This window comes from Schistocerca americana, chromosome 4 (genome assembly GCF_021461395.2).
Source record: "Schistocerca americana isolate TAMUIC-IGC-003095 chromosome 4, iqSchAmer2.1, whole genome shotgun sequence".
Classification (NCBI taxonomy): Eukaryota; Metazoa; Arthropoda; class Insecta; order Orthoptera; family Acrididae; genus Schistocerca; species Schistocerca americana.
In genome coordinates, this window is record NC_060122.1 from 65,358,139 (window position 1) to 65,386,059 (window position 27,921).

Consider the following 27,921-nt stretch of genomic DNA (forward strand, 5'->3'; position numbering starts at 1 on the left):
TTCATGTTTTGTAAGTCCACACAAAGTGAATTTATAAAACATGAAAATGATAGCATGCTCTGTATCAGTGGAGTGCAGTGTGACATAAACCTAACTCTTGGACACAGAAGAAAATTTAAAAATGAATTACATGAAAAAAAAAAGACCATTGAAGATGTTTAAAATAAAGTGAAATGTATCTGGCCCAAATGAGACTTCATAGTCGCAAAGGTGGAATACATTCCATATTTATTAATTTTTTATTTTTTAATCCCCCCTCCAAAAAAAAAACACAAACACCATCAAAAGAAGTCTCATTGCCCATATTCACCTGATTTATGACCTAATACAAAAAGAAAAACTTCAGATTAACAACCATTCGAATTGACCATATTATATACTGACCTTATAACCTTCACATTACACAATCTGCTTCAGTCCTGACATTAAATAAATTTATTTCATAACACGCAGCACCGACAGGTGTTGGTACTGCTACTGTAGTAACAGGGCTACACAAATATTAATCTCAGATTTTACTGTAATTCCTCTGATTTCTATTTTGCTACACAATGAAATACAACAAATCAGTCTGCATTAAGTAAAGGAGGAGTAAAAAAAATAAAAAATGCAAAACTTGTAATAGCAGTCCAGTCACTTTATAACATGTGTTAAAAATACAAACTTAAAGAAAACTTTCAAATTAAACAGTTATCAAATAATGGACATCAAAAGCATGATACAACACTGTGTTTTCCACCCTACAGCATCAGTCTGTTTCTATTTTAACTACCATTAATATTTGTTTAAACAAAAGCTCTGTATACAAATACTTGAGAAACTCTAACAAGATAAAACATTAACTGCAAAAAACATTTAGCTAACTCATTTATCTATGTCTCCAAAATTAAACAAACTCCCATGAAATATGGGTGACAGGCCAGACTTTATAAACATTCCTGGGAACCAGCTGTATTTGAATTACAGAAAGATCTAATCTTGCACTTGAGAGTAACTTTTGAAAGAAGTTTTTCAGGAATGTCATGTCAGAAAGAAGCCTGTTACTCTAAACTTAATTCTTCTTCATTGTGTATGTGTGCTGAAGAAGGGAAATTGGTATTCAAACCATCAACAATACACAATGAATAATAAAAACAAATACTAAAACAACCACATGCCATATTAGTACATTAGATAATAAGAAATTATCTTACAATATATCAGATATGTTCCTACATAAGACATAGTTCACCAAATTTCAAAACATACTTCTGAGTAAGTCTTAAATGCACCAATTTATACATTGATCTTTGAATCGCTGCAATATAAAGGATATCTTCCTAAACATTACCCCCAACCTTACAGCCATGTCTTTCCTGTACAAGGCATCATGACTATTTCAACATATTATGGTTTTCTTAAATACAGAGCAATTGTGATTATGCATGTAATGAGATTACTTGCAGTAAAAAATAAAACAATTCCCTTAAATTGTTATCTAAGAAACAACTTGATCAATATATTATAGACAGTGAAATAAGTAGTTTAATTTTTTTTTCTGTTACATGTGCTGAAAACAAAATTTGGAAGAAACCAACTATCTGAACATACTAAAGTACGTTGTGAAATTGCAATCTTTCCCCATCCCTTCCTCTTAAAACTGAAGACACAAAGCTGTCAGGAATATTCTAGAAATAGATTCCCACCAGCAGGACAAACTTGTCAATCGATACACACACATGCAGTACAGTTGTGCCCCCAAGGACGAAACTACTTTTTCGTCCCAGGGGGCAGTAACGGTTGGCCCTTGTCCTTTCCTCGGAGTTTTATTCCTGAAAGATAAACAGACACTATCAGTACAAGATTTCAAGCAACTTCTATTGCTACTTTGCATTAGGTAAACTTTAACAGCAAATTTCAGCTCTCTTATGGATTAACTGCAGTAAGAGCTTCCTATCTAACATTTATTGCTTAAACTGTATGTCAAAAAATATGATACTATTACTTTTATTACAATCTTTGATGAAACAGTATGTGAGATACAAACTGTCATCTTACACTTTTTAGAGTGACAGTGGATATGTGAAAAAAAGGAAACAAGATTCAACATTTCACCAGCTGAATGATGGTGAAGAATTATGGCAGTTAACAGCACCCTTTGCATAGTATGAATACATGAGAAACAAAAAACAAGAGGGATAGTGTACAGGTGGAGGGAAAAGAAAATGCTGTCTGGCAGATTGAGAAGGAACTAGAAGGAGGAGGTCAAAGCTACCTGGCACAGCACTGGGAGGCTGTGCAACGGGAGAGGGAATGAGGATCAGAAAAGAATAGAAGCAGAGAAGGGATAAAAACCGGTGGGTGCCTTGTCCTATAGCAGCATACAATGAGGGTGATGGGACGTCGATTGGGAGTACGTGATATACTACGGGGGATTAAAACTATTAGGTGGAGGATGTGGGGACAGTAGATTACTGTAGGTTGAGCCTGGGATTTTTTTCAGGAGTGGAAAATGTGTTGTAAGGGTAACTCCCATCTAGACAGTTCAGAAAAGCTGGTGGTGGAAGACAGGATCCAGATTGCAGTCAACCACAATATGTACAGCTGCATTGTTTACCACAGGGTGGTCCACTTTGTTCTTGACCAGTCTGGCAATGGCACTCATTCTGGTGGACAGCTGGTTGATAGTCATGTCTATATAAAAGGCCATGCAATTTCACTGATGGTCCAGTCTCTGATGTGGTAGGATAAGTCCGCAATAGGACTAGAACAGAAAGTGTTGGGTGAGTGAGTTTGGAAGGTCTTCCACCTGGGTCTCCAATAGTAATAAAAATCCCTGTGCAAAGTGCTAGGATTGAGTTAGTTAGTTGGTTGGTTGTTTTGTAGTGAAAGGGACTAAACTGCAAGGTCTTCAGCCCCTTCATCCATTACATGGCAAACCAGAAGTAGTCATCAAAGGAAGGAGGCAAAAGGCAAATGCTGGAAAGCTTGAGTGTAACTAAAAACATAAAAACCATGATAAAAGTCCAGGAAACAGACAGCACACACAAGTCGATAAAAGATCAGTCGCCACACGGCATTAGAACCAAGAAATGAAAAACCATAAAGAGAATAAAAAGGTGGGAAGGTTAGAGGCCAGGCAAGGGCCACCAAGGGGCCCTGGGGGAGGGGGGAGCCAAAGAAGGGCACCCCGTCAACCCCATGACAGTCAATGACACCATGAACCCCTACCTTACAGGGATCAATAGAAACCACCTTTGCAGGTAAAATGGTAGCCCCAGGTCAGCCTAGTTGTCGCTGTCTGCTAGCACGAAAGGGAGTGAATCAGGAAGATTATAATGCCGCCTCGAAGTAGCCGAATCAGGGCAGTCTGCAAGTAAGTGGGGCACTGTCAGGCAGGCTCTGCATCGGCAGTGAGAAGGATCCTCACATCTGAGAATGTGACCATGGGTCGGCCAAGAGTGGCAAATCAAGTCTACAGAGGACAGTGTATTCCCTGCGAGAAGCATGCAAGGAAGACTGCCATGTGGTACTGACTTCCTTAATTGTTCTGTTTGTTTGGGGCGTCAGGTCAAACCATTGTGGGTTCCACGCTTCCAGCAATCAATGGTGTATAAACAGCCGGAAATCCGGTTCTGGGACCCCAATTTCCAGAATCCGCATCCTGCCGGCCAGCTCGTTCATTTCCCCAAATCCCAACATGACCAGGCCTCGAAATGATAATGACTGGCTGTCCAGCTTGATGGAAGTCAGAGACAAGATCCTGGATAGCCATAACCAGTAGGTTAGGAGAGTAGCACTGGTCTATAGCCTGAGGGCTGCGAAGGGAGTCACTACAGATTATGATACTCTTGTCAGTGCAAGAACAAACATGGATAAGCGCTAATTTAATAGCCATCAATTCAGCTGTGAAGACAATGCAGCCGTTTGGCAAAGAGTGGAGTTCACTGCTCTGTGCATGTGTGTATACAAAGCCTGTTCGGCCATCGACCACTGAGCTGTCAGTGAATATGCTACCGAACCCAGGCACTTCTGGAGGGCAGCCAGAACAAGCAGCGAAAAATTGTGGGTAACGGAATCTTTTGGACGATAGGAGACTTCAAGGCAAGTCCGAGGTCGGGGCACAAGCCATGGGGATAGATGCAATGTCTCCCTGACCAGAGGTGACAGTGGAGGGAGTTACAGTTCCGAACAGAGACACTGGAGGCATGCAGCAACTGTAAACCCAATTCTAGGTCACTGCTGTGGGAGGTGGTGCTGCCTTCCATAGAAAAGGACCAGGATTCTTGCTTTCATCATTTTATAAGGTAACAAACATGGGACAGAGCCGTTAAAGGCAATAAGGTGCACTGCACTGGTGATGGTGTTGGAGGAGGGGGGGGGGGGGGGGGGGGGGGGGCCTTGTAGAGCTCGCCTACAATCTCTCAATCTCTAATGGCTGCAGTGATCTCTGGGGTCCACCTGGTCTTCCAATGGGGTGGGGGGAGGGGGGGGGGGCAGTGAGGAAGAGGGGATGGGTTGGTTGGCTGCCATAACTGCCGCCATTGTATGCTGAATAACCGAATCCATACTGCCTTGTGACAGGGAGCTAAGGATGATAGCAGAGATGAACCCATCCCAGTCAGCATTATGGAGAACCCATCTGGAAGGCCATCTAGGGGAGCAATGCTGAGGGAGGGACAGCAAGATCAGCAAGAGGGCACTACAATAGAGGTCATCTTGGACCCTCAGTGGACAGATGATAGAAGACCATGAGCGCAAAAGGAGAGCTCAATGTTTGAATAAGTTTCACGTGCCACACTGAAAAGTGTGGGGACACCACAGTTCAAGAGGCAAAGATCCAGTTGTGCCAGTAAAGTTTCAATGTCTTCATCATGGCCAGTGATCACTGTTCCACCTCACAGAGGGTTATGGGTACTGAAGTCACCCATGACTAGGAAAGGTGGTGGGAGCTTAAAAACTAATGCAGACAGTATATCCTGGGACACATCATCATCATCAGGGAGATGAACATTACAGATCCTGATATGCCTGTTCCCAGACAGACACAGCCTCCAATGGAGTATCATGAGAGACAAGATCAATGTATACAGACTTCAGCACAAAGGTACAAACTCCATCCAGTACCCTCTCAGTTTGTACAATTCTTAAAATCACTTCAGTAGCCACGAAGGGCATGGGTCTGAGTTGCTGGAAAGCATGTATCCTGGATGGCAACATAGAATGCAGGGTATGTGCTTAAAAGCTGCCATAGCCCATCTAGGTGGTGGAAAAATCTGGTATAGTTCCACCGGAGGATACGAGCATCTGAATACTATTGGGGTATTAAGCGACTGGAGGTGTGCAGGTTATGACCCAGGGTACGTACTGCCACCAGCTGAGATGTCAGGGGATCTGCTGACATAGGTTCTGTGGAACATTGCCTGGGAGATCTGGTGTCTCAGTGGCCACCAGCATCTCCATCTTGGGCACAGAAGTAGTACATGCAGAGACCAGTGGTGTGGGGGCCACCGAAGTTTCCTTCATCTTCGAGGACTTTTGTTTGTCCTCCTCCTCCTCCTCCTCCTCCTCCTCAGAAGATGAGGTCTGAGGTTTTCCTGAACTGGTTTCAGGGACAGAGGAAGAACAAAAAGTCCAACAGCCAGCAGGGACCATGAAAGGGAGAGCCCCAAGGGACCTCTTCCTAGTTAGTGAAGCTGGAGATGGTTTTGGCACCCCTGGCTGGAGGATGAGCACCGGTGTCCCTGGCAGTTGGGGAGCCAATGGTCCCGAAGCGGGTGCGACGGGAAGACATATGTCCGAATTTCATACACCAGAAGCGTCTAACAGGAGGAGGAACATAGGTTTTCACGACCCTGACTTTCTCAGGCAACACATCACCCCCAAAAGCCAAGATGAAGGTCCTGGTAGCAACTCTGTTTTCCCTTGCTCCCCTGTGGTCACAACAGATGAAGCATACACCCCTTCACTCTAATTTGGCCTGCAGCTCATTGTCAGACTGCAGAAGAAGATCACAGTGAAAGATGATGCGCTGGACCATACTGAGACCCTTGTCTGGAGTGGCAGTCATGGGAATGTCACCCAACTTTTCACAAGAGAGCAGCACCTGTGACTGGGCAGGAGATGACATTTTCATCAGGAGGGAGCCGCTCTCCGTCTTAGGGATGGCGGCAACTTCCCTACATTTGTCCTGAATGTTTTACATAAGAAGTAAAGCTTTGTGGCCAATAGCTGTGTCCCCATCAATCCCCCACACAGACCAGGTACTGGGGGAAGAATTTTGTTCCTTGTTGTTTAACCGCGAGTTCCTCCTACAGCACGGCATGGGAAGGGAACGCATTGGGATCATACACAGTGGCATCATATGAGGCCTTTACGCTGCTGGGGCCATGTGAGCACCAGCGAGATAAAAGTTTATGTCTCTTCATGTGTCAACTATCTACCATGGTACCACCCACTCTGAACAGGGGCTCTCCCAATGGTTGCCACCCAGCCACAGCTGCAGCTACCTGGCCAGTAACCTGCTGCCAGGAGTCCCCATACCCTAGTCATGACGGGCACATACACTATGTGATCAAAAGTATCTAACACCCCCAAAAATAAACATTACTATTATTAGGTGCATTGTGCTGCCACCTACTGCCAGGTACTCCATATCAGCAACCTCAGTAGTCATTAGAGTGTCATTAGAAGTGGGAGAGAGCAGAATAGGGCACTCCGAGGAACTCGCGCACTTCGAACATGGTCAGGTGATTGGGTGTCACTTCGTGTCATACGTCTGTTCACGAGATTTCCACACTTGTAAACATCCCAAGGACCACTGTTTCCAATGTGATAGTGAAGTGGAAACATGAAGGCACATGTACAGCACAAAAGCCTACAGGCCGACCTCGTCTATTGACTGACAGACTGCCGACAGTTTAAGAGGATCGTAATATGTAATAGGCAGACTTCTATGCAGACCATCAAGCAGGTATCCCAAACTGCATCAGGATTCAGTGCAAGTACTATGACAGTTAGGCAGGAGGTGAGAAAACTTGGGTTTCATAGTCTAGCGGCTGCTCATAAGCCACACATCACTCTGGTAAATGCCAAATGATGCCTTGCTTGGTGTAAGGAGTGTAAACACAGGACGACTGAACAGTGGAAAAATCCTGTGTGAAGTGACAAATCACGGTACATAATGTGGCGATCTGACGGCAGAGTGCGAGTATGGTGAATGCCCAGTGAACATCATCTGCCAGCATGTGTAGTGCCAATAGTAAAATTTGTAGGCAGTGGTGTTATGGTGTGATCGTGTTTTTCATGGAGGGGGCTTGCACCCCTTGTTTTGCATGGAACTATCACAGCACAGGCCTACATTGATGTTTTAAGCACCTTCTTGCTTCCCACTGCTGAAAAGCAATTCGGGGATGGCAACTGCATCTTTCAACACGATCGAACAACTGTTCATAATGCACAGCCTGTGGCAGAATGGTTACACAACAATAACATCCCCATAATAGACTGGCCTGCACAGAGTCCTGATCTGAATCCTATAGAACACCTTTCGGATCTTTTGGAATGCCGACTTCGTGCCAGGCCTCACCAACTACATCAATACCTGGGCTTCCATTCCCCAAGAAACCTTACAGCACCTGATTGAACGTATGCCACCGAGAGTGGAAGCAGTTGTGTGGATGGAGCCATCAGAGACGAGACGGTCAGTGTTGAAGAAGATGGCATACAGCATTGAGGAAGACCAAGTGAAGCAGGTAGGAGAGAAGGTGTTGAGGTTGTGAAGGAATGAGGTTGGGTGTCTTGGTCACAAGTCCAGATAATGTTCGCAGCAACATGAAGTCAATATTGACCATTTTTTTCGACATTTGGGGAACAGTGTGTAAGGAGTTTGTTCCACATGGTCAGACTGAACGGGCAATTTTACTGCGAGGTTTTGAGGCGACTGAGGGAAAATGTTCAGTGCAAGTGGGCAGAGTTGTGGAAAAGAAAGACTGGTTGGTGCACCATGACGACACACCCAGGCACACCTCACTGGTTGTGAAGGAATTCCTGGCCAGAAACAAGATAGCAATTGCCCTCACCATGCTCACCAGATCTAGCCCTATGTGACTTCTACCTGCGTCCGAAGATAAAAATCACATTGAAAGGGTGACTGACTCAATTGAAGACATCCATGTGGAACCCAACAGGTCCCGAACACCCTTAACTCTGCAGATTTCCAGGAGTGCTTCCAAAAATGTGAACACTGGAATCGCTCCATACATGACCAAGGTGACTATTCTGAAAGTGACAGAGGACATTATGATGTGAGTATAGTTTACCAATTTTTACAATGAAATTCTCTGGTATTTTGGGTAGAACCTCATATGGTCTATCTCCTGGCACAAACCTGTTATTTGAAGATGACCTCCTGACATTAACACAACCAATTTGTCATTTGAACTATTTTTCTCCACAGTTTCCTGTTGACCAGTGACCACGTCATCAAACGAATCCACACCAGGAAGTGGTCACTGGAATGCAAATTTGTGGCAACTTCCCACTGAACTGTCTGCAACAGCTAGGGAGTAAAACCAGGGGACAATGGCTGAAGATGACCCTGTAGCTCTAAAAAAGTGTGTCATCTGACCAGAGTTCAAAATGCAGATATTACTTAAATGGACAATTCACACGATAATTCGACTCCTGGAGCAAGTGATAGCCGAGTCCTACTGCACACTGTGTGCCTCGAGGTCCCCCAAGAGGAGGAACGGATGGGAGAAGTGTCCAGAAGAATTTAGTTAGTGCATCTGCATCCAACCAACTATGAGGTGGAAGACATAAAGAACGAACTGTGACTTTTAACTGGTACGAGAATGCCCACTGCAACTGCTTGTATGGGTGTGGAAAGAGGGACAGGAAAGGAGTGGCATCTGTCAAACAAAACAGCCAATCCATCCTTAGTTGTATCTCCAATATAATCATATTTGCTGCACCGCAGGGGTGGTAGCCCCATAATGCATGTGTGTCGATGACTTCAAACAGTTTCTTGTAAGCATATGCAGAGCAGTCTTTCCTGGGCTAGCAGTTGTAATTCTTCCAAATGTGACTGGTATCCATTTAAGTTCCACTGCAACACGGAAGCCACTGTGGGAGCCATTGATTGGCAATGATTGTCAGGTCTTCCCTCCCCAGTGGCAGTGATTTACCAGAGATGTCCGGGGGAACATTAGATGGTGCCTGGATTTTCAGTTCCTCCATGTGGATGTGAATATCCTCGACAATAAAATCACCATCACAAAGGGAGAGCACTCAATAATCTGAACATTTAGCTACTTTTGATTTCTAACGACTTTTTGTATGATATTTTTTTACTTAGGAGAGGAGTTGCTTGCATGGTAGTGAGAAAAGCTAGAGGGCTTCTGATGATATGCAGTGGTATGTGGCTGAGGTTCGAAGTCCATTGTTGACATCTTCCGAATGATTACAGGTTCGAGTGTAGCTTTTACTCCCACAGGTACGCTGCCAACTGCACGTACTCTTAACTTTAATCCGTGGTATGAGTTTGTGTGGTGGAATCACACTTGGTGACTAGCTTTGTCAGAGGCGATGCAACAGTAGTAGTGAACATCGCAGATTGCACAGTTTTGAATGCTTTTTTAGCTTCACTATAGGGTGGTGGTTGTTGTGGTCTTCAATCCAGAGACTGGTTTGATGCAGCTCCCCATGCTACTCTATCCTGTGCAAGCTTCTTCATATCCCAGTACCTACTGCAAGCCACATCCTTCTGAATCTGCTTAGTGTATTCATCTCTTGGTCTCCCTCTACGATTTTTCCCATCCACACTGCCCTCCAATACTAAATTGGTGATCCCTTGATGCCTCAGAACATCCTCCTACCAACCGATCCCTTCTTCTAGTCAAGTTGTAGCACAAATTTCTCTTCTGCCCAATTCTATTCAATACCTCCTCATTAGTCATGTGATCTACCCATCTAATCTTCAGCATTCTTCTGTAGCACCACATTTCGAAAGCTTCTATTCTCTTCTTGTCCAAACTATTTATCGTCCATGTTTCACTTCCATACATGGCTACACTCCATACAAATACTGTCAGAAACGACTTCCTAACACTTACATCTATACTTGATGTTAACAAATTTCTCTTCTTCAGAAACGCTTTCCTTGCCATTGCCAGTCTAGTTAATATCCTCTCTACTTCGACCAACCTCAGTTATTTTGATCCCCAAATAGCAAACCTCATTTACTACTTTAAGCGTCTCATTTCCTAATCTAATTCCCTCAGCATCACCCGACTTAATTCAACTACAATCCAGTATCCTCATATTGCTTTTGTTGATGTTCATCTTATATCCTCCTTTCAAGACACTGTCCATTCCGTTCAACTGCTCTTCCAGGTCCTTTGCTGTCTCTGACAAAATTACAAAGTCATCAGCGAACCTGGACGTTTTTATTTCTTCTCCATGAATTATAATTCATACTCCAAACTTTTCTTTTGTTTCCTTTGTTGCTTCCTCAATATACAGATTGAAAAACATCAGGGATATGCTACAACTCTGTCTCACTCCCTTACCAACAACTGCTTCACTTTCAAGCCCCTTGACTCAGAACTGCCATCTGGTTTCTGTACAAATTGTAAATAGCCTTTCGATCCCTGTATTTTACCCCTGCCACCTTCAGAATTTGAAAAAGAGTTTTCAAGTCAACATTGTCAAAAGCAAGTCTACAAATGCTAGAAACATAGGTTTGCCTTTCCATAATCTATCTTCTAACATACGTCGTAGGGTCAGTATTGCCTCAAGTGTTCCAACATTTCTACGGAATTCAAACTGATCTTCCCCGAGGTTGGCTTCTACCAGTTTTCCACTCGTCTGTAAAGAATCCGCGTTAGTGTTTTGCAGGCGTGACTTATTGAACTGATAGTTCGGTAATTTTCACATCTGTCAACAGCTGCTTTCTTTGGGATTAGAATTATTATATTCTTCTTTAAGTCTGAGGGTATTTCACCTGTCTCATACATGTTGCTCACCACATGGTAGAGTTTTGTCAGGACTGGCTCTCCCAAGGCTGTCAGTAGTTCTAATGGAATGTTGTCTACTCCCAGGGCCTTGTTTTGACTTAAGTCTTTCAGTGCTCTGTCAAACTCTTCATGCAGTATCATATCTCCCATTTCATCTACATCTATGTCCTCTTCTATTTCCATAATATTGTCCTTAAGTACATCGCCTTTGTATAGACCCTCTATATACTCCTTCCACCTTTCCGCTTTCCCCTCTTTGCTTAGAACTGGTTTTCCATCTGAGCTCTTGATATTCATACAAGTGTATCTCCTTTCTCCAAAGGTCTCTCTAATTTTTCTGTAGGCAGTATCTATCTTACCCCTACATCCTTACATTTGTCTCTAGCCATTGCACTTCCTGTCGATCTCGTTTTTTAAATGTTTGTATCCCTTTTTGCCTGCTTCATTTACTGCATTTTTGTATTTTCTCCTTTCATCGATTAAATTCAATATACCTTCTGTTACCAAGGATTTCTACTAGCCCTCGTCTTTTTACCAACTTGATCCTCTGCTGTCTTCACTATTTCATCCCTCAAACCTACCCATTCTTCTTCTACTGTATTTCTTTCCCCCATTCCTGTCAATCGTTCCCTTATGCACTCGCTGAAACACTCTACAACCTCTGGTTTAGTCAGTTTATCCAGGTCCCATCTCCTTAAATTCCCACCTTTTTGTAGTTTCTTCAGTTTTAATCTACAGTTCATAACCAATAGATTGTGGTCAGAGTCCACATCTGCTCCTGGAAATGTCTTAAAATTTAAAACCTGGTTCCTAAAACTCTGTCTAACCATTATATAATCTATCTGAAACTTTCCAGTACCTCCAGGCCTCTTCCATGTATACAACCCTCTTTCATAATTCTTGAACGAAGTTATGCTCTGTGCAAAATTCTACCAGGTGGCTTCCTCTTTCATTTCTTACCCCTATTCCATATTCACCTAATAGATTTCCTTCTCTTCCTTTTCCTACTGTCGAATTCCAGTCCCCCATGACTCTTAAATTTTCGCTTCCCTTCACCATCTGAATAATTTCTTTTATCTCAGCATACATTTCATCAACCTCTTCGTCAAAATCTGTGGAGCTAGTTGGCATATAGACTTTTACTACTGTAGTAGGGGTGGGCTTCGTGTCTACCTTGGCCACAATAATACATTCACTATGCTGTTTGTAGTAGTTTACCCACACTCCTATTTTTTATTCATTATTAAACCTACTCCTGCATTACCCCTATTTGATTTTGTATTTTTCACCATAGGGTATCCATCTCTCTAACTTTCAATTCCAGTTTTTCTTTCTTCATTATGAACCCCATACTTTGCTTCATAGTGGGTGATCCCCACAACAATTTAATACATTTCAGAAGAACTGTACAAGAATGGCCCAACTTGCAAGCTGAGCCTCTAAAATTTGCAAACGTAGCCACCCTGTCACATGCCATAGTGGTATGACCAAATCTTTGGCACCTGAGTCATCGCACTGGACTGGGAACAAACAGTCAAACCTTTAAGACGGATATAACCTGCAAGGATTTGTTAGGCAATTCTGAAGTACTGTACGTTACAATAGATGTTGCAGTTTATTCCAATGTGCCATTAACTCTCCTCATATAGTACTGTAGTTCCACATCTACATCTACATTTATACTCCGCAAGCCACCCAACGGTGTGTGGCGGAGGGCACTTCACGTGCCACTGTCATTACCTCCCTTTCCTGTTCCAGTCGCGTATGACGAAACGCGCCGCTCTTCTTTGGATCTTCTCTATCTCCTCCGTCAGACCAATCTGGTACGGATCCCACACTGATGAGCAATACTCAAGTATAGGTCGAACGAGTGTTTTGTAAGCCACCTCCTTTGTTGATGGACTACATTTTCTAAGCACTCTCCCAATGAATCTCAACCTGGTACCCGCCTTACCAACAATTAATTTTATATGATCATTCCACTTCAAATCGTTCCGCACGCATACTCCCAGATATTTTACAGAAGTAACTGCTACCAGTGTTTGTTCCGCTATCATATAATCATACAATAAAGGATCCTTCTTTCTATGTATTCGCAATACATTACATTTGTCTATGTTAAGGGTCAGTTGCCACTCCCTGCACCAAGTGCCTATCCGCTGCAGATCTTCCTGCATTTCGCTACAATTTTCTAATGCTGCAACTTCTCTGTATACTACAGAACCTCAAGATGAGCTATGTACTGTTTAGGTGAATGGTTGGTGAGGCAAACAAAGTCTTGCCGCCCCCCCCCCCCCCCCCCCACACACACACACACACACACACACACACACACAACCACCGCCGCCATCACAACAACTACTCCCCCCCCTCCCCCCAATTAGGCAAGTGCCACCCACATTTTTCTATTCATCACTTAACTCCTCAAGGGCGATCTCATTTGTATCAGAGCAAGAAACCATACCTATACAGAAATTAAGGGTGTTACAAAACTCAGGCAAAACAGTCACCTAAGGCCATGCATTCCAGAAGCTTAGATACTTTGGTTTGAAATGGTGGCTTCAACTAGAAGTGTTGCATTATGAAGTCACGTATCACTTTAAAGACCCACCAATACCTTCCAACACCTTGCAAGTATAGAACGGGGAGACCACCTCAAAGGTTCCCTCTGCTCTCTTGATTACAATAGAAGTTTTATGGCAGGCCGGTACCCTGTTACTATAATTCTGAGACTGCTTCTTGGGCTGACTGACCAACTGAGTGCTCTATATTGACTCGAACTCGGTCGGGCACACAGTTTTAATCTGCCAGGAAGTTTCATATCAGCGCACACTCCGCTGCAGAGTGAAAATCTCATTCTGGAAACATCCCCCAGGCTGTGGCTAAGCCATGTCTCCGCTATATCCTTTCTTTCAGGAGTGCTAGTTCTGCATGGTTCGCAGAAGAGCTTCTGTAAAGTTTGGAAGGTAGGAGACGAGATACTGGCAGAAGTAAAGCTGTGGGTACCGCACGTGAGTCGTGCTTCGGTAGCTCAGTTGGTAGAGCACTTGCCCGCGAAAGGCAAAGGTCCCGAGTTCGAGTCTCGGTCGGGCACACAGTTTTAATCTGCCAGGAAGTTTCATATCAGCGCACACTCCGCTGCAGAGTGAAAATCTCATTCTGGAAACATCCCCCAGGCTGTGGCTAAGCCATGTCTCCGCTATATCCTTTCTTTCAGGAGTGCTAGTTCTGCATGGTTCGCAGAAGAGCTTCTGTAAAGTTTGGAAGGTAGGAGACGAGATACTGGCAGAAGTAAAGCTGTGGGTACCGCACGTGAGTCGTGCTTCGGTAGCTCAGTTGGTAGAGCACTTGCCCGCGAAAGGCAAAGGTCCCGAGTTCGAGTCTCGGTCGGGCACACAGTTTTAATCTGCCAGGAAGTTTCAAAAGCTACCTCAGTTGGTGTGAAGTGTTTTGTTTAAATTTACAGCTGGATTCAACAGAACTATACTGAATGAGTTCAGAAAACAAGGAGCTGGAAGGTGGATTTTAAACAGAGACAGAAACTGATCATAATAGTGGTTGGCTGAGGCAACGTATAGATCAAGTGCAAGGTGGGAAAGAACCAAGGATTCATCAGTTTGAAATTTAAGAAGAGATAGCTGGAAAAATGTGTTGCTGCCAGAGGTGAGAACTTTCAGTTGAAAGTTTTAGGACTATTGACAAATGTGGAGCCAGACTAGAGGAAAAGTAAGTGGGACTGTATTCTGGTCACGGACAGAGAAAGTCTGAAGTAACTATCCCATTTATACAGGATAACACACCATCATGAACATTTCAAGATACTGAAACGAAGTTAATTGGAAACTTAAAGATCCAGAGGGATAGGTAAATATGTTTACGTATAATCCACTACACTTTTTAATGGCATTTGATAGCTCTTAAAATAACGAGCGTGGTGACATAACACTTGTGTTTAAACCTTTGGCAAAAATATTTGACAAATGTGAAAATTTGAAGACAAGGCAGCAGGAAGTGACTATTGTAGTGTAAACACTATCAAGTGGGAATCTCGTAGCACGTCTGCTGCTGTTACAGGCCTTTTGACTGATTACTTGTTTCCACAAAAACTGTCCACTGATACAGGAGTGTGTGCAACTACTTGGAATTTTCTTCCTAAGACATTTTTTGTAACACTAGAGGTTATCACACAGTTCTATTTACAAAGATGGTAGCTGCCTCTGTATCTGTGTTACATACAGTAGTGCCAGGAGGCAATATGTTTTATAATAGTAGCATAGGCCTATTTTATGCCACAGGTAACGATGGAGCATCACACGAGTGCTCCCACTTGTCTGCATTTACACTGTGATTGCTGTTTCTAGCCATCTTGCCTTTCAATTTTAGGAAATTAAGCTAATATTTTAGCAAAAAGTTTCGAAACTAACTTTCACGAGAGCTATATCATTGTTCTCTTCTTTTCCCGAGCTTTTAAATGCCGTTAAAGAAGTATACCGTTTGATTACAAAAATTACTAGTAACTTCAATATTTCAAGTGATACAAGAGTTAAGCACCAAAATTATGTCTCCTCTGCCTGCTATCATTTGCCAAATACCTTGTTTCGATCTTTAACCATTCACAAAATAACAGGGGTTTTATGTTTTACACAAATCACCCTTATTAAGCCTTCAACTTCATTTATGGTCTCATTGGTCAACTTCAGACACACTCTTAATCACTGTGCCTTTATAAATCAAACATAAAAATAGGCAGACATCTATGGGAACTATGGTGGACACGTCCAATGCCAACCTTTCAATAGGCTGTATGGTAGAGGAGTTATCAACATCAGATATTTGGCTCCCTGGTTTTGCACAGCTCTCCAGTCTAGATTAACAGTGAGAAAATAGTTCTCCACTTTCCTGCAACAGTAACTCCTTTCCCTAACTCAAATTCATATGGTCCATTTCCAGAGCCAGAGCAACCTACATTGACATAACCCTCCCTCTCACTGGAGCTTTCATCCAAAACTCAGTTCACATAAAATAACCCAATAAGCAGCAATACTTCGCTCAAAAGCTGCCACTGATTCACTACAAACCTAGGCATCTGTGGCAAACATTTCTGGACCAACAAAAAAATTCTTCTACACAGACAACAGCTGCCTTCCCCAGGCTTTCCTCTACTGCAGCTACCAAACTGATGTTGTCCAGACAAATCTCAGCAGTCTTCTCCTTCAATAAATACAGCTTCCATTTTGAAAAATCTGACACGCGATGCTTAATACCCAGTAGCACACATTACATAGCCAGGTCCCTACTTAAATTGAGAATCTCTACAAGATATCCTTACCATGCTATCACTGCCTCCTTCCGTAGCCTTCGTAACCTACACAGTGTCCTAATCAAGTGTCCCTCGTCTTTATTTCCACCTTTATAATTGTTCCCCCAATAAAACTTGCCCCTCCGCACCCACCCATGAACACTCCAACTCCACCACAAGCAAATTCTACAAATTTGATAGTGGAGCATATGTATGTTATCTACCAGCTAATGTGATCCCTGTATTTGTTTTTGTTAGAATGGTATGGCTGGTAGAGTGTATGACTGCACATGAACTGCCTAGTTAAGATACACCCAATATCCAGTTGCTGAGTATATTCTACAGCCCACGTGGGCAACCGGCCGCCCATGGTCTGCTCCTGGCCCATAAAAATAACTTCGTGCCTACATCTGTGCTTCACACCGGTAGTAGGTGACAATGGCACATGAATTACTGACTCCTTGTGAAATGTGCTGATTTGAGCAATGGCAACAGGGTCCATAACTTGGTGAATAACTAGTACTCTGCTATCAGTCCACGCGCAAAGCTCTGTGCTAGTTGTTTGTTAATTTCATATCAGTCTTTCCGTGCATCTTACTGAGTTTATTCACATAATGTCTGACATTCATGAAAGTAGATGCTAAAGATCACCAACTCAAGGAGAAATAGATAAAGAGTATTATTTCTTTACCAAGTGTAGAGAGAAAAGTTTCTGCTGCTTGTGCAGTTAACCACTATCTGTTATTGAGGAACATACAGTAAAACCCCATTTTTATGTTCCTGCACCCTGCATTTTGTTTCCCCGCTTTTTACATTTATTTTTTTGGTCCCAACAGAAGTCCTATTCTTTCAGTACAATGCTTTCCCATCATTAATGACTGTGTTACAATGTTTCTGGGAATTTAAGTTTTCTTTGATGTTATAATGACCTTTAACATTAATTTTCACACAGATTTATTTAAAAAATGTGTTGTATTCCTGCTCAAATTCAGTCTTGGAACAAAGCAGAAAACACAGACTGTAAGTTATTGATCATGTAACATACCAGTAGCACGTTAAGCAAAATTTTCCACTGGCAGCATGTTGGGTCACAGGTTTGTAGTGTTTGGAAGGGTGGGAAAGTATGCTGTGTCACAGCCTTAACAATAATCATGATCTGATGGTAGTGACTAGTAGCAACCATGCTCCAGCTCAATGCATTTTATTATAGTGGCCTTAAATTAATTTCACAGTCTACAAAAATAAACACTTTGAAGACAGCCATCTCTATAATGGGCTTTCATCAATTTCATTACTTCTATGTGAAATACACTAATCGGAGGCATGTAGTAGGGTTGCCAAACTACTACTTTTTTTTTTTTTTTTTTTTGTCAAAGTAAGGGAGACTTTGACCCGACAAAATTAATAGGCCTAACACAACTTATTTAAATCTTAAAGCAGGTTTATTGCATGGACCAACCAAAAATCTTCTTCATAACAATTATAAGCTGAAGGCCTACAGAATTTTTTTACTTAAAACTATATTTGTTTACACTTTTGACAGCAGTCTGAAGTTTGTGACCCTTCTTTACAAATTGAACAAATTAATCACACGTGTAACAAAAATTAACACTTACTTGTAGTTAAGCTTTCATTAAATAGATTGCAACGGTTCCTATCATCAGACCACTTGCCGATCATCAAAGAAAAAATTCTTTCAATGTTCGCATTAGATGCCAGTATACTGAGAATGAAGCCAAGAATCTCATTTATCTCCTTGGTTTTAATTCCTTTGACCTCTGCCTCAATCATCATGGATACCCACTTTTCAACAGTGCTACCGTCGGTGGCAATTTTAGCATTTATTATATTTTTCGAACAACAAAATTCATTGTACAGGTTATCCTCATTTATGCCTACCTGAATACGAGTACGCATATTCTGAAAATCATTAAAATTAACTGAAAACTTTAAGGACTGCGGGAGCAAGGACTGAAATGCAGCATTGTCAGAAATGTTTACATTTTTTACAATGTAAGTTTGAAAGGTATCATAAAATTCAACATGATTCTTTGAATTTTCTTCTGATTGACAGGATCGGATCTATTTAAAATCTTGTGTGCATTGCTTCCAAAAAACGAGTCACCTTTTCTTCGCAAAATTTTCTTAGACAAAGCTTCAAAGGCACTACAGAACTCCATAATAGTTAAATCTCCAGATGTTTTGAGGTTTCCAAAATAATATTTCCAATGTAAGAAAAAAATTGAACATATGCTCCAAGAATTAACGTTTTGCTTGGATACTCATCACTAAAATATAATTTCAAAGCTTTAGCTGTTTCATTTCTGCTTTGATAATAACTTATTATTGGCTACCAGTTTTTTATTAGCCTATCAACAGCTGGTGTGAGGGATAGCCACCTAGTAGGCACATGCCTTAAAATTTCACATCAATCAGTACCAACAAAACTAAAAAAGATTTTAATTCTTCCCTACATTTTGCTGACACTTAAAAGTGTCCATAAATGTTAACTATCATTTCTATGTCTACATCTAAGACATCAGAAACATTAAATGCCATTATGGATTATGTGATTTGTGCAGTTTGCTTTAAATATTTTGTTATTTTTCACACTCAACAATTTCATCATGGATTTATTTGTGCCATAATTGACACTAGCATTATTGCCACTATAAGGAGAAATGCTATTTACATTTAATCAATGAGATTCAAGACTGTTTTCTATCAAAGCATGAACACCATGAGCACTCATCTGCTTGTTCCACAAAATCTAATAGTTGGGTCATTCCATGTCAGTTCTACCAGGGGCTCCAGCTCACAGTCTCAGATTTGACTGAAATTCAGTACACTAATTCTACCATGTGTGGAACACCCAGGTACAAAGTATTAGTTTCCCCTGCCAATTAGTTCCAGAATTATGAAAGAAGGTGGCGTGACCTGGAAATTGGTTGATTGGTTTTGGGGTTTGATGGGGGCTAAACATCGAGGTCATCAGTCCCCAGTTCCAAATAGACATACTTGTAAAAGGCCTATACAGTAAAAGCGTAACGTCTACACCCAGAGGGCAGGAACACCAAGGCGTACAGAGCTAAAATGAACACCACAGTAACACAAAATAGAGGACACTTAAAAGGAGCAGAGCAAATAGTTGACTAGAGTAAAACAGACTACAGTGGTTGATGGATCAAGTGAAAGGTCAACCACTTAACTACAAACGAAGAACCTCCAGCTGGAAAGTGTCGATAGAGGTACCAACACAACTTTTTACCATAAAAGAAATTATTTTGGCAGCCATGTCACAATTAAAAGTCGCTGGAGTGGGTGTAGCCTGAGAAATCATGCGAGAGCACCCACACTAGAGTAAGTGATAGAACCCAGCTGCACGGATAAAACGTAAAACTGAGTCAGCTATAGAGGCATCATCACCGAGAATTAAAGGAAGTGCAGCTGGTTAATTTAAGGACTGCCGCAAGGGGGCTAAAAGGGGGCAGTCCATCAGAAGATGGACCACTGTCAGTCCTGCATCACAGCAACACTTGGGCAGGTTCTCACGACGAAGGAGATAGCTGTGGGTCAACCGCGTATGTCCAATTCGGAGACAGCAGAGGACAACTGAGTCCCTACTCGTGCCCCTCAAGGATGAGTTCCATACAGCCGTGGATGACTTGACCATGCGGAGCTTGTTTGGCGTGTTCAAGACAGACCATTCAGAGCTCCAGACATCACGGACCTTGCAATGTAGGGCTGACCACAGGTCTCGTTCCACGAGACCAAGCTCCAGGGGTGGCGAAGTGGTGGCCTGCTTGGGCAACCGATCGACACGTTCGTTTCCTGGAATGCCGATGTGGCCCGGGGTCCACACAAACGTCACTGAACAACCATACTTGGCGAGAGCAAAAACAGCATCTTGAATACCTGGAAAATGCAACCAGCACCTGGCAATATCTTCAGACCCAACTTCAGGTCTTAATAACTTTTGAACTGTTCCACACAGTCCAGTGAAATTTTTACAACCCAGTAACATCCATTTAGAGAACACACACTATGAATCAAAACATCAACATATTTCTGACGGAAAAAAAATATCCAAAAATGGGATTAAAAAAATGTAATACGTAAAAAGGTACCTATTCTAGGTGCCCTCTAAGCCAAATATAATTCACTCAAAAAGGGTATAAATTTTTTGTGGTAAGCTTAATGTGGTCTAAACACACACAGAACTTATCATGCCGATATGAGTCACAAAAACTGAGTTACATGGACACGAAAATACAAAAATTTGAAAAATTACCTGAAAAACATGGATTTTTGAAGTGTGGTAGCACAAAAAGGACAAGTGGTATCCAAGCCAAATTTCACACTTTGCGTAAGTAGACCATAATGATATATATCTCAAAATTTCAGCATGTTATTGCAAGACATTTGTGTACAATGGAAGTTGACAGATGTATTTGGTGATGTGGCCATTGTTCCACAACACAATTTTGTAAAAACATATCGTAAACTGTTCTGCGTCTTCTTATCCGCTCCCACAACTGTTTAATCACTAAGCAACAACATATAGACGGATTACCACAACCTTAACTGCTAAAAACCAGTCAATTGTGCTTCGAACAGAAGTTCTCCCACACTTTGGCTACTGTACTCTGTACATTGAGTGGCAAATTGTACTGTCTTCCTGACACTGTGGTAGGAACTTGAACTGTCATAAGAATATATTCAAAAGGAATCCAACACCTGTCTGCCAAACGTGGCCAATGAAATGTTCTTGCTGGTCCTGCTGGTGCCATGAAGTTCACAAATACATCACCTTCTGCTTCACAGCACTCTGCAACACATCCTAAGTACCATTTGTCATCATAAACAGCAATAACATAGCAACCTCGTTGTATGTTGCTTCTTTTGCTTCTGAATCCTGAGTCAGATACACTGTGAAGACACATGTTGTGCACGAACCTATAGTTATAACCAGAACCTATAGTTATAACCAGACAGTCTGCTAATCTGCTCATTGTCAGAGCCCGCTGGAGAGAAGTGATGATTGCTCCTTGTGCCTGCAACAGTTTAAATGTGTTCTATTCTGCTTTTTATCAACTCTTCGATTGATTTCACCCCATCTTTTGAAACATAGAATGATTGTATGCCAGAGATATTTTTCTGTACCCAGGTAAATAATTGAAGAGGTGTTAGAATGTGACCTTCTGTAGGGTGCTGCAGACTAGCTCGTGATGCCATGCGCTTAATGGTAGCACTAATACCATCACATACATTTTTACGATGACTTGTTGCAAAAAAAGTCCATTCTGTGTGAATCTGAAAATCATGGTAATGCATGCATAAATTTTTGATATTTTTACAGTTTTTGTACTGACTAGCTGCCCCATCACTGAAGTATTTCGCAAAATGTATGTGAGGCAGCTTGTTTTTCACATATGCCATGACAGGGCGAATGTGGGCATGAACTGCAATGGCATCATGAATTAAACAGTCACTAAAAATGCATAGGTTCATGACAGACACATCACCTGATTCACCTCTATAGTAAATTGCAAATGGTTGGAGAGTTGCTTGACTGTTGTCCCAATGGTATCCTTGGATGGCATAATTTTCAGAAAAGTCTAGTATTACTACAATTTCATTTTGTTTCAAATTATCCTTACAAAACTGGAGATAAGCCGATTGTGCTGTTGCTGTGAAGCTGTTTGTGGTCAGTTTGTCTGTTTTTTGACAACACATTTCAAGAAAATCTTCCACTTTGCTTTGTTTCAAGAATTGGGCGATCCATGTGTGTCCAATGTTTATAAGAAAAAAATTCATCGTCATCCATAAGGAGTTCACCATACAGTTTGTTATTCATGTGTTCTGCAAGATTTGCCTTTTCACACCTGTGTATCATGCACCGGTAGGAACTGAAGTCACACACTAGCAGCTTCATTGCACCTCTGTAATCCAGACCAGAATCCTTTATAGCAGCAAACATCAGCTTAGCATTTTGATGGGTCTCACATACACAAACATTGTGTGTGCCCCTTGCACTTACAGGCACAACCCATTTTGTCCGAAGATTGGAAAAAGATGATAAACCTACTTTGGTACTGGGATACTTTTCCTTGAATTTTACATATAGTTCTGATATGTTGCATAGCAACAGTCTTTTTTGCATCTGTGCACGTACATTTCCTATTTTCACCGTTACATAGTCTTTTTCTTTCCAGGTATTATTCGGCTGTAGTCATTACTTTCATAAAGCTCCGACACTAGCTACTTTACTTCTGAACTAAATTGCTTACCCTGAGCCTGCTTAAGTTGTGAAAGCACTTCTTGGGTTGCTTTTATTTTCCTAGCTTGCTTTACCATATATGTAGAAACATTGAATTCCTTTGCAGTGTAGTAATAGACCAGCTGGAAGGTGCAGAATCAGAGCATTTCTGGCACGATTTCTGTTCCTTTGGAGCAGATAGTTCTTCCTCTTCCACCATTAGTGTGTCAGCTATTTTGTGTTTTAATTCCATTTGAGCTTCTTGTAGTTTTCTTCTACCATAGCTGGGCCTGTCTCTTTTCCCGACTTTGGGAGTCTTCATGGGAGACAAACCAAGAGCAGTTACTTAAGTATTTAATTGCTCATCCGCTGTGGTTGTAGGTGACTGATACTCTTCGTCACTGTCATGTATGGCTCTGAGCACTATGGGACTTAACATCTATGGTCATCAGTCCCCCACTGTCATGTAAATTATCAGAATATTCTTCATTTTTTAGCAGTGTACCACACCCGAAACATAACTTTTGTCCTGGTTTCGTGTGAAGTCCCATGCACTGATTCACTTTCAATACTGATTTTATATCAATTTCTCTGAGGCTACACTTCACTGCCTTTTTATGAATCCGAAATGGATCAAAACAACAACTTTGTAGGAAAGAATACTTATCCAGAAACACTTTCATATGATGATAACAAACACTAAAGTTTCCTGGAACTGTACTTCTTGTGCCCACAGGGTGTATCCCGCATCTCCATAGCAACAAATCTTGGTCCGATTCATCCGGATCATACAGTACAAAGCAGATGCCACATTTTGTCCCATATGTTGTTTTATGACAATCAGATGCTTGTGCTCTACCAATGCTGCAACTTGTTTGAACAAAAGCACCACTAGTACACTCTTCTGCCTCCATACTGACTTTCCACAACAGTACTGACCAGTCTGAACTGGAATCTTAAAAACATGAGTAACCTGTAATTGTTGCTTGTTTCCTTTGTGTTCCTGCCTAACAATGACACATTCTGTCCCTGAAAACTACCATTGCTTAACTTTCTGTTGCTTAATGGTTCCCAACAATTGCTGCAGCTTTATCTGAAACAAGCTGTCTGCATCATCACTATTACTTGCTAAATCGTGTTAAAAGAAATGTAACCAAATACATCTCTGTCAACTTTTATTGTACACAAATGCCTTGCAATAACAAGTTGAAATTTTGCCACATATTATATTATGGTCTACTTATGCAGTATTTGAAATTTGGCTTGGATATCACTTGTCCCTTTTGTGATACCACACTTCAAAAATCCATGTTTTTCAGGTAATTTTTCAAATTTTCGTATTTTCGTGTGCACGTAACTCTGTTTGTGTGACTGATACGGACAAGATGAGTTCTGTGCGTGTTTAGGCCACATTAAGCTTACCACAAAAAAAAAAATTATACCCTTTTTGAGTGAATTATATTTGGCATAGAGGGCACCTACAATATGTACCTTTTTATGTATTACATTTTTTTAATCACATTTTGGAATTTTTATTTTCCCTCAGAAATATGTTGTTGGTGTTTTGATTCATAGAGTGTGTTCTCTAAGTGGGTGTTACTGGGTTGTAAAAATTTCACTGGACTGTGCAGAATAGTTCCAAAGTTATTAAGACCATGAAGTTGGGTCTGAAGATAGATTGCCAGATGCGGGTTGCAATTTCCGGGTCACGCCACCCTCTTTCACAAGCCATAATTCTGGAACTAATTGGCAGGGGAACTTAAAATTTTGTACAGAGTGTTACACACTTGGTATCATTCGTGTGCTAAATTTCAGCCATATCTGAGATTATCAGTTGGAACATTTTCTCAAATTGGCTGAATTGACATGGAATGACCCAGTTTATTTCTAATGCCAACACAAGGTTCAAAGTACCTGTTACTATAGGAAACATTTTCCTGTTCTTGAAATTCGACACACCTGAAGTCACAGAAAAAAAAGGTGCTACACTCCTCTGGATCATTACGCACAGCTAGAAGATCACTTACACTTCTAGGCATTAATGCGTTTTTTGCAATAGACTCTGCTTTTGTCCAACCACAACGTATTTTTTTGGCCACATCCGAATCCATAAATACGTTCTTTGCAAGTTTATTTGCACAGTCCATACTAACGTAACTTAGGTTGTGTTTCACTGTAGGATGCACAAACGATAACTCGCCCACTGCAACTCTGTCAGATTCACCACCAGTGGGACTATCACTCAGGCATTGAAAATAGCTGGATATCTTAGAAGTGTTACTTCCCCTAACTCTGCTTTTGTGTCCTTTGGTGTTGGCGTGCTGCTGACAATCTGTATTACCACCATGTGCTACGCTGAATTCATGCTTGCAAAGGGTGCAATATGCTCTAGAATTGTTTCCTTTTACAGGATTAACCCACAAATGAGTTTCTTCCCATTTCTTCTGGTAAATACAGAAGCACTTTCCGCACTTTTTATGCAGATATTTGGATTCTTCAATTTCGCGTAACTCGGTCTAGGCCGAATGACAAAGAAACAACATAATCGCAACGTGACTTGTGACACCATGATGTGTTTTGTGTTCCCTACATATCGATGTAGTAACTGTATCAATAATACTATGCCGTAACGATCATCCAGCAAGGGTATTCAAAAAATATGCAGCAGGTTTAAATCTTAATCGGTGTCTTTTTCTCAAATACAGCAGATTGTATCTCCCATATAAAATAAAAACGGGAGACGGGTGTATGCTTAAAATTCAGAAGAATACGGGAGTTCCTGTATAATATGGGAGAGTTGGTAACTCTAGTATGAGGTCTTAGGCTGGTTCAACCTGATATCACATGTAAACATTCCTCCTAAAGATGCTCCGTAACAAGTCAATTTCCGTACTCTTTCTCACCCTGAACTGAGCGACAACCTTGTTGGTAACAAACCATAGATTTTGTGCCTATTGTTCTCTGTTTACGAAGACCGCCAACTGTTTCAACAAACATTTTGTTACAACTTTTATTTACCATAATTTTATAATGATTATGAATAATAAGTCTTATGCTAGGAAATATCTTTTAAATGTGGTTTCATGAAATACTCTTGCTCCTGTGCTTTATTTACACTATGCACAGGATCAGAATGAACAGCATTCAGCCACCGCCTGTGTTGTGATTATCAACTGAACGTGTCTGCAACAAAGAAGGGAACGTACGTGTGTGTGTGTGTGTGTGTGTGTGTGTGTGTGTGTGTGTGTGTGTGTGTGTGTGTGCGCGCGCGCGCACACACACAAAGCCACTGCTTTTGTGATAATCATAAGAGAACTAAAACGTACAAACAGGCATTTTCTTCCTTGTTTCGATCACGTCGAATGGTGTAAATAAAACACAAAAACAGAAGTCTTTCATGAAACCACAGTAAAAAGACGTTCATGCTTTAATGTGAGACGACTAATCAATAACCCTTTAAAATTACGGCGAATAAAACTTGTAATACAATAATGGTTAAAATACTAAAGATGGCAGTCTTCGTAAACCAAGAATGAAAGTTATGAAATCTATAGCTTCTTGTATTTCCCATGCTTTGCTATATTTTATATTTTCCTGCATTTAAGACTTCTTTGACTCAGTCTGCTGAAAAGTGTAAAAAGGGTTTTTTTACTATAATATGAAAAGGCACTTTCTACAAAATACATAGTTGAACAACAGGGCTATTATGGAAAGACAAAATTAAAATATTAATTTCCAATAATGGGACAAGCAACAGCAAATGAGTGCCAAACTGAGGACACAGTGCAACAATTCGGAAAATACAAGTTGTATGGCGAGTAGAAAAATTGTGAAATCATTAAAGACTATTGCTGAAGATGGACATGTGAAGAAGTGCCTCTTTGACACTGCAGCAGATGTAATTAAAAAAGTTGTTAAACACTTGCAAATATAAAATGGGATCTACATATGCTGAACTGAATAATTAAATAACGCTAACAACATGAAAGACTCACCAATGGCTCTTTCTATTTTTCCGAGTACTATCTGGTTGGGAATACCACGGCCAGCTTCATAATCATTGATAACTTGCGGCTTCTCATTAACTTTCTGAAACAGAACACATACATACATCACTGTGGAAAAACAACAACATTTTTATGATTTCTTTCAGTCTGAAGAAATCTGTTTACATGATTTTTAAATAACAAAATAATCACTGAGTTACAGTAAATTTTACATTTCCAAACTGAGATGCACAACTGTAAATAGGTTGAAGTTGGATACATTCGGAAATAGACAAGGTGGTGTCAGGATGAACAGGATTTCTGGCCAGGTGAATACACTGTTATCAACGCAAAATCAAACACAAGTAACAAAGGAATAAGACAAACTGTGACTGTTATTCATCAACAAGTTGAAAAACCAGAAATGCTTGAGTGTTTCAATGGAGCACTAAGCTATTATTGGCTGAAACAAATATGGTCTTCATGACAGTGTCTGTGATATTTCAGCAGTAAAACACAGTACAGTTATTTGCCAAAGAACTTGCATCATTTAGCTGGTGAACCTAAACCAGAGTTGTGGAACAAATATATCGAAGATTAATAAATGATAATGAGCAGTTTAGCAACATGTCTATTAAATTCTATGTTTACATCTTTACAAGAATGATAAATATTGTTCACTCCTTTAGATCAAACCACTACTTTCTGGAACTAACTTACGTGAGTAATGCACAGAAGAAAATCATGTCACTACACTAAATACCGCTCCCACAGGTACTACAGAAATAAGAGTAGACTCGCTATAGTGCGTGCGTGCGTGTGTGTGTGTGTAAATAGTATTGTGGTATAGTGGTTATAGTCAATGGCTGGCAATGTATGATCAATGGTAAAACTTGTGTCAGGTCTTCATTATTAATTCGCATCAGATCTTAGTTTTAATAACAGTGGGAACAATGAGACTTCGAGAACACACACACACACACACACACACACACACACACACACACACACACACACAGTGATTGCCAAGAGAAGATGTAGATGTTTGAGTTCTTTTAAATTAGTTCAGCAGATTTTTCTCAAGGACTCATTGTTCCCACTGTTATTAAAACTAAGACCTGACACGAATTAATAATGAAGACCTGACAAGTTTTACCAGTCATCACACATTGCCAGCCATTGACTATAACCACTACACCAAAATACTATTTACAGTAAATGAAACCAACCAATGTTATTTGTAAACTAAGAAATCAACAACTTCAGCTCTTTTTTTTAAAAAAAAAAAACACTTCTAACACATTAGCCTCTGCAATCTATCCAGCATGAAAATTTGGGCCATAATTCTGATAGTAGCCTGTTATGATCTGAAAGTATAAA

General features: G+C 41.0%; 1 protein-coding gene across 1 annotated transcript in view; it reads right to left on the minus strand.

The window, feature by feature from the left end:
• Positions 1–616: 616 nt before the first annotated feature.
• Positions 617–27,921, minus strand: part of LOC124613194 (endothelial differentiation-related factor 1 homolog) — an 82,537-nt gene continuing 55,232 nt past the window's right edge. The window contains exons 4-5 of the mRNA XM_047141854.1: positions 26,551–26,644; positions 617–1,811 (exon numbers count right to left, since the gene is read on the minus strand). Of these exons, the coding sequence (XP_046997810.1) occupies positions 1,750–1,811; positions 26,551–26,644 (156 nt within the window). The 3' untranslated portion in view covers positions 617–1,749. The remainder of the gene's footprint in view (positions 1,812–26,550; positions 26,645–27,921) is intronic.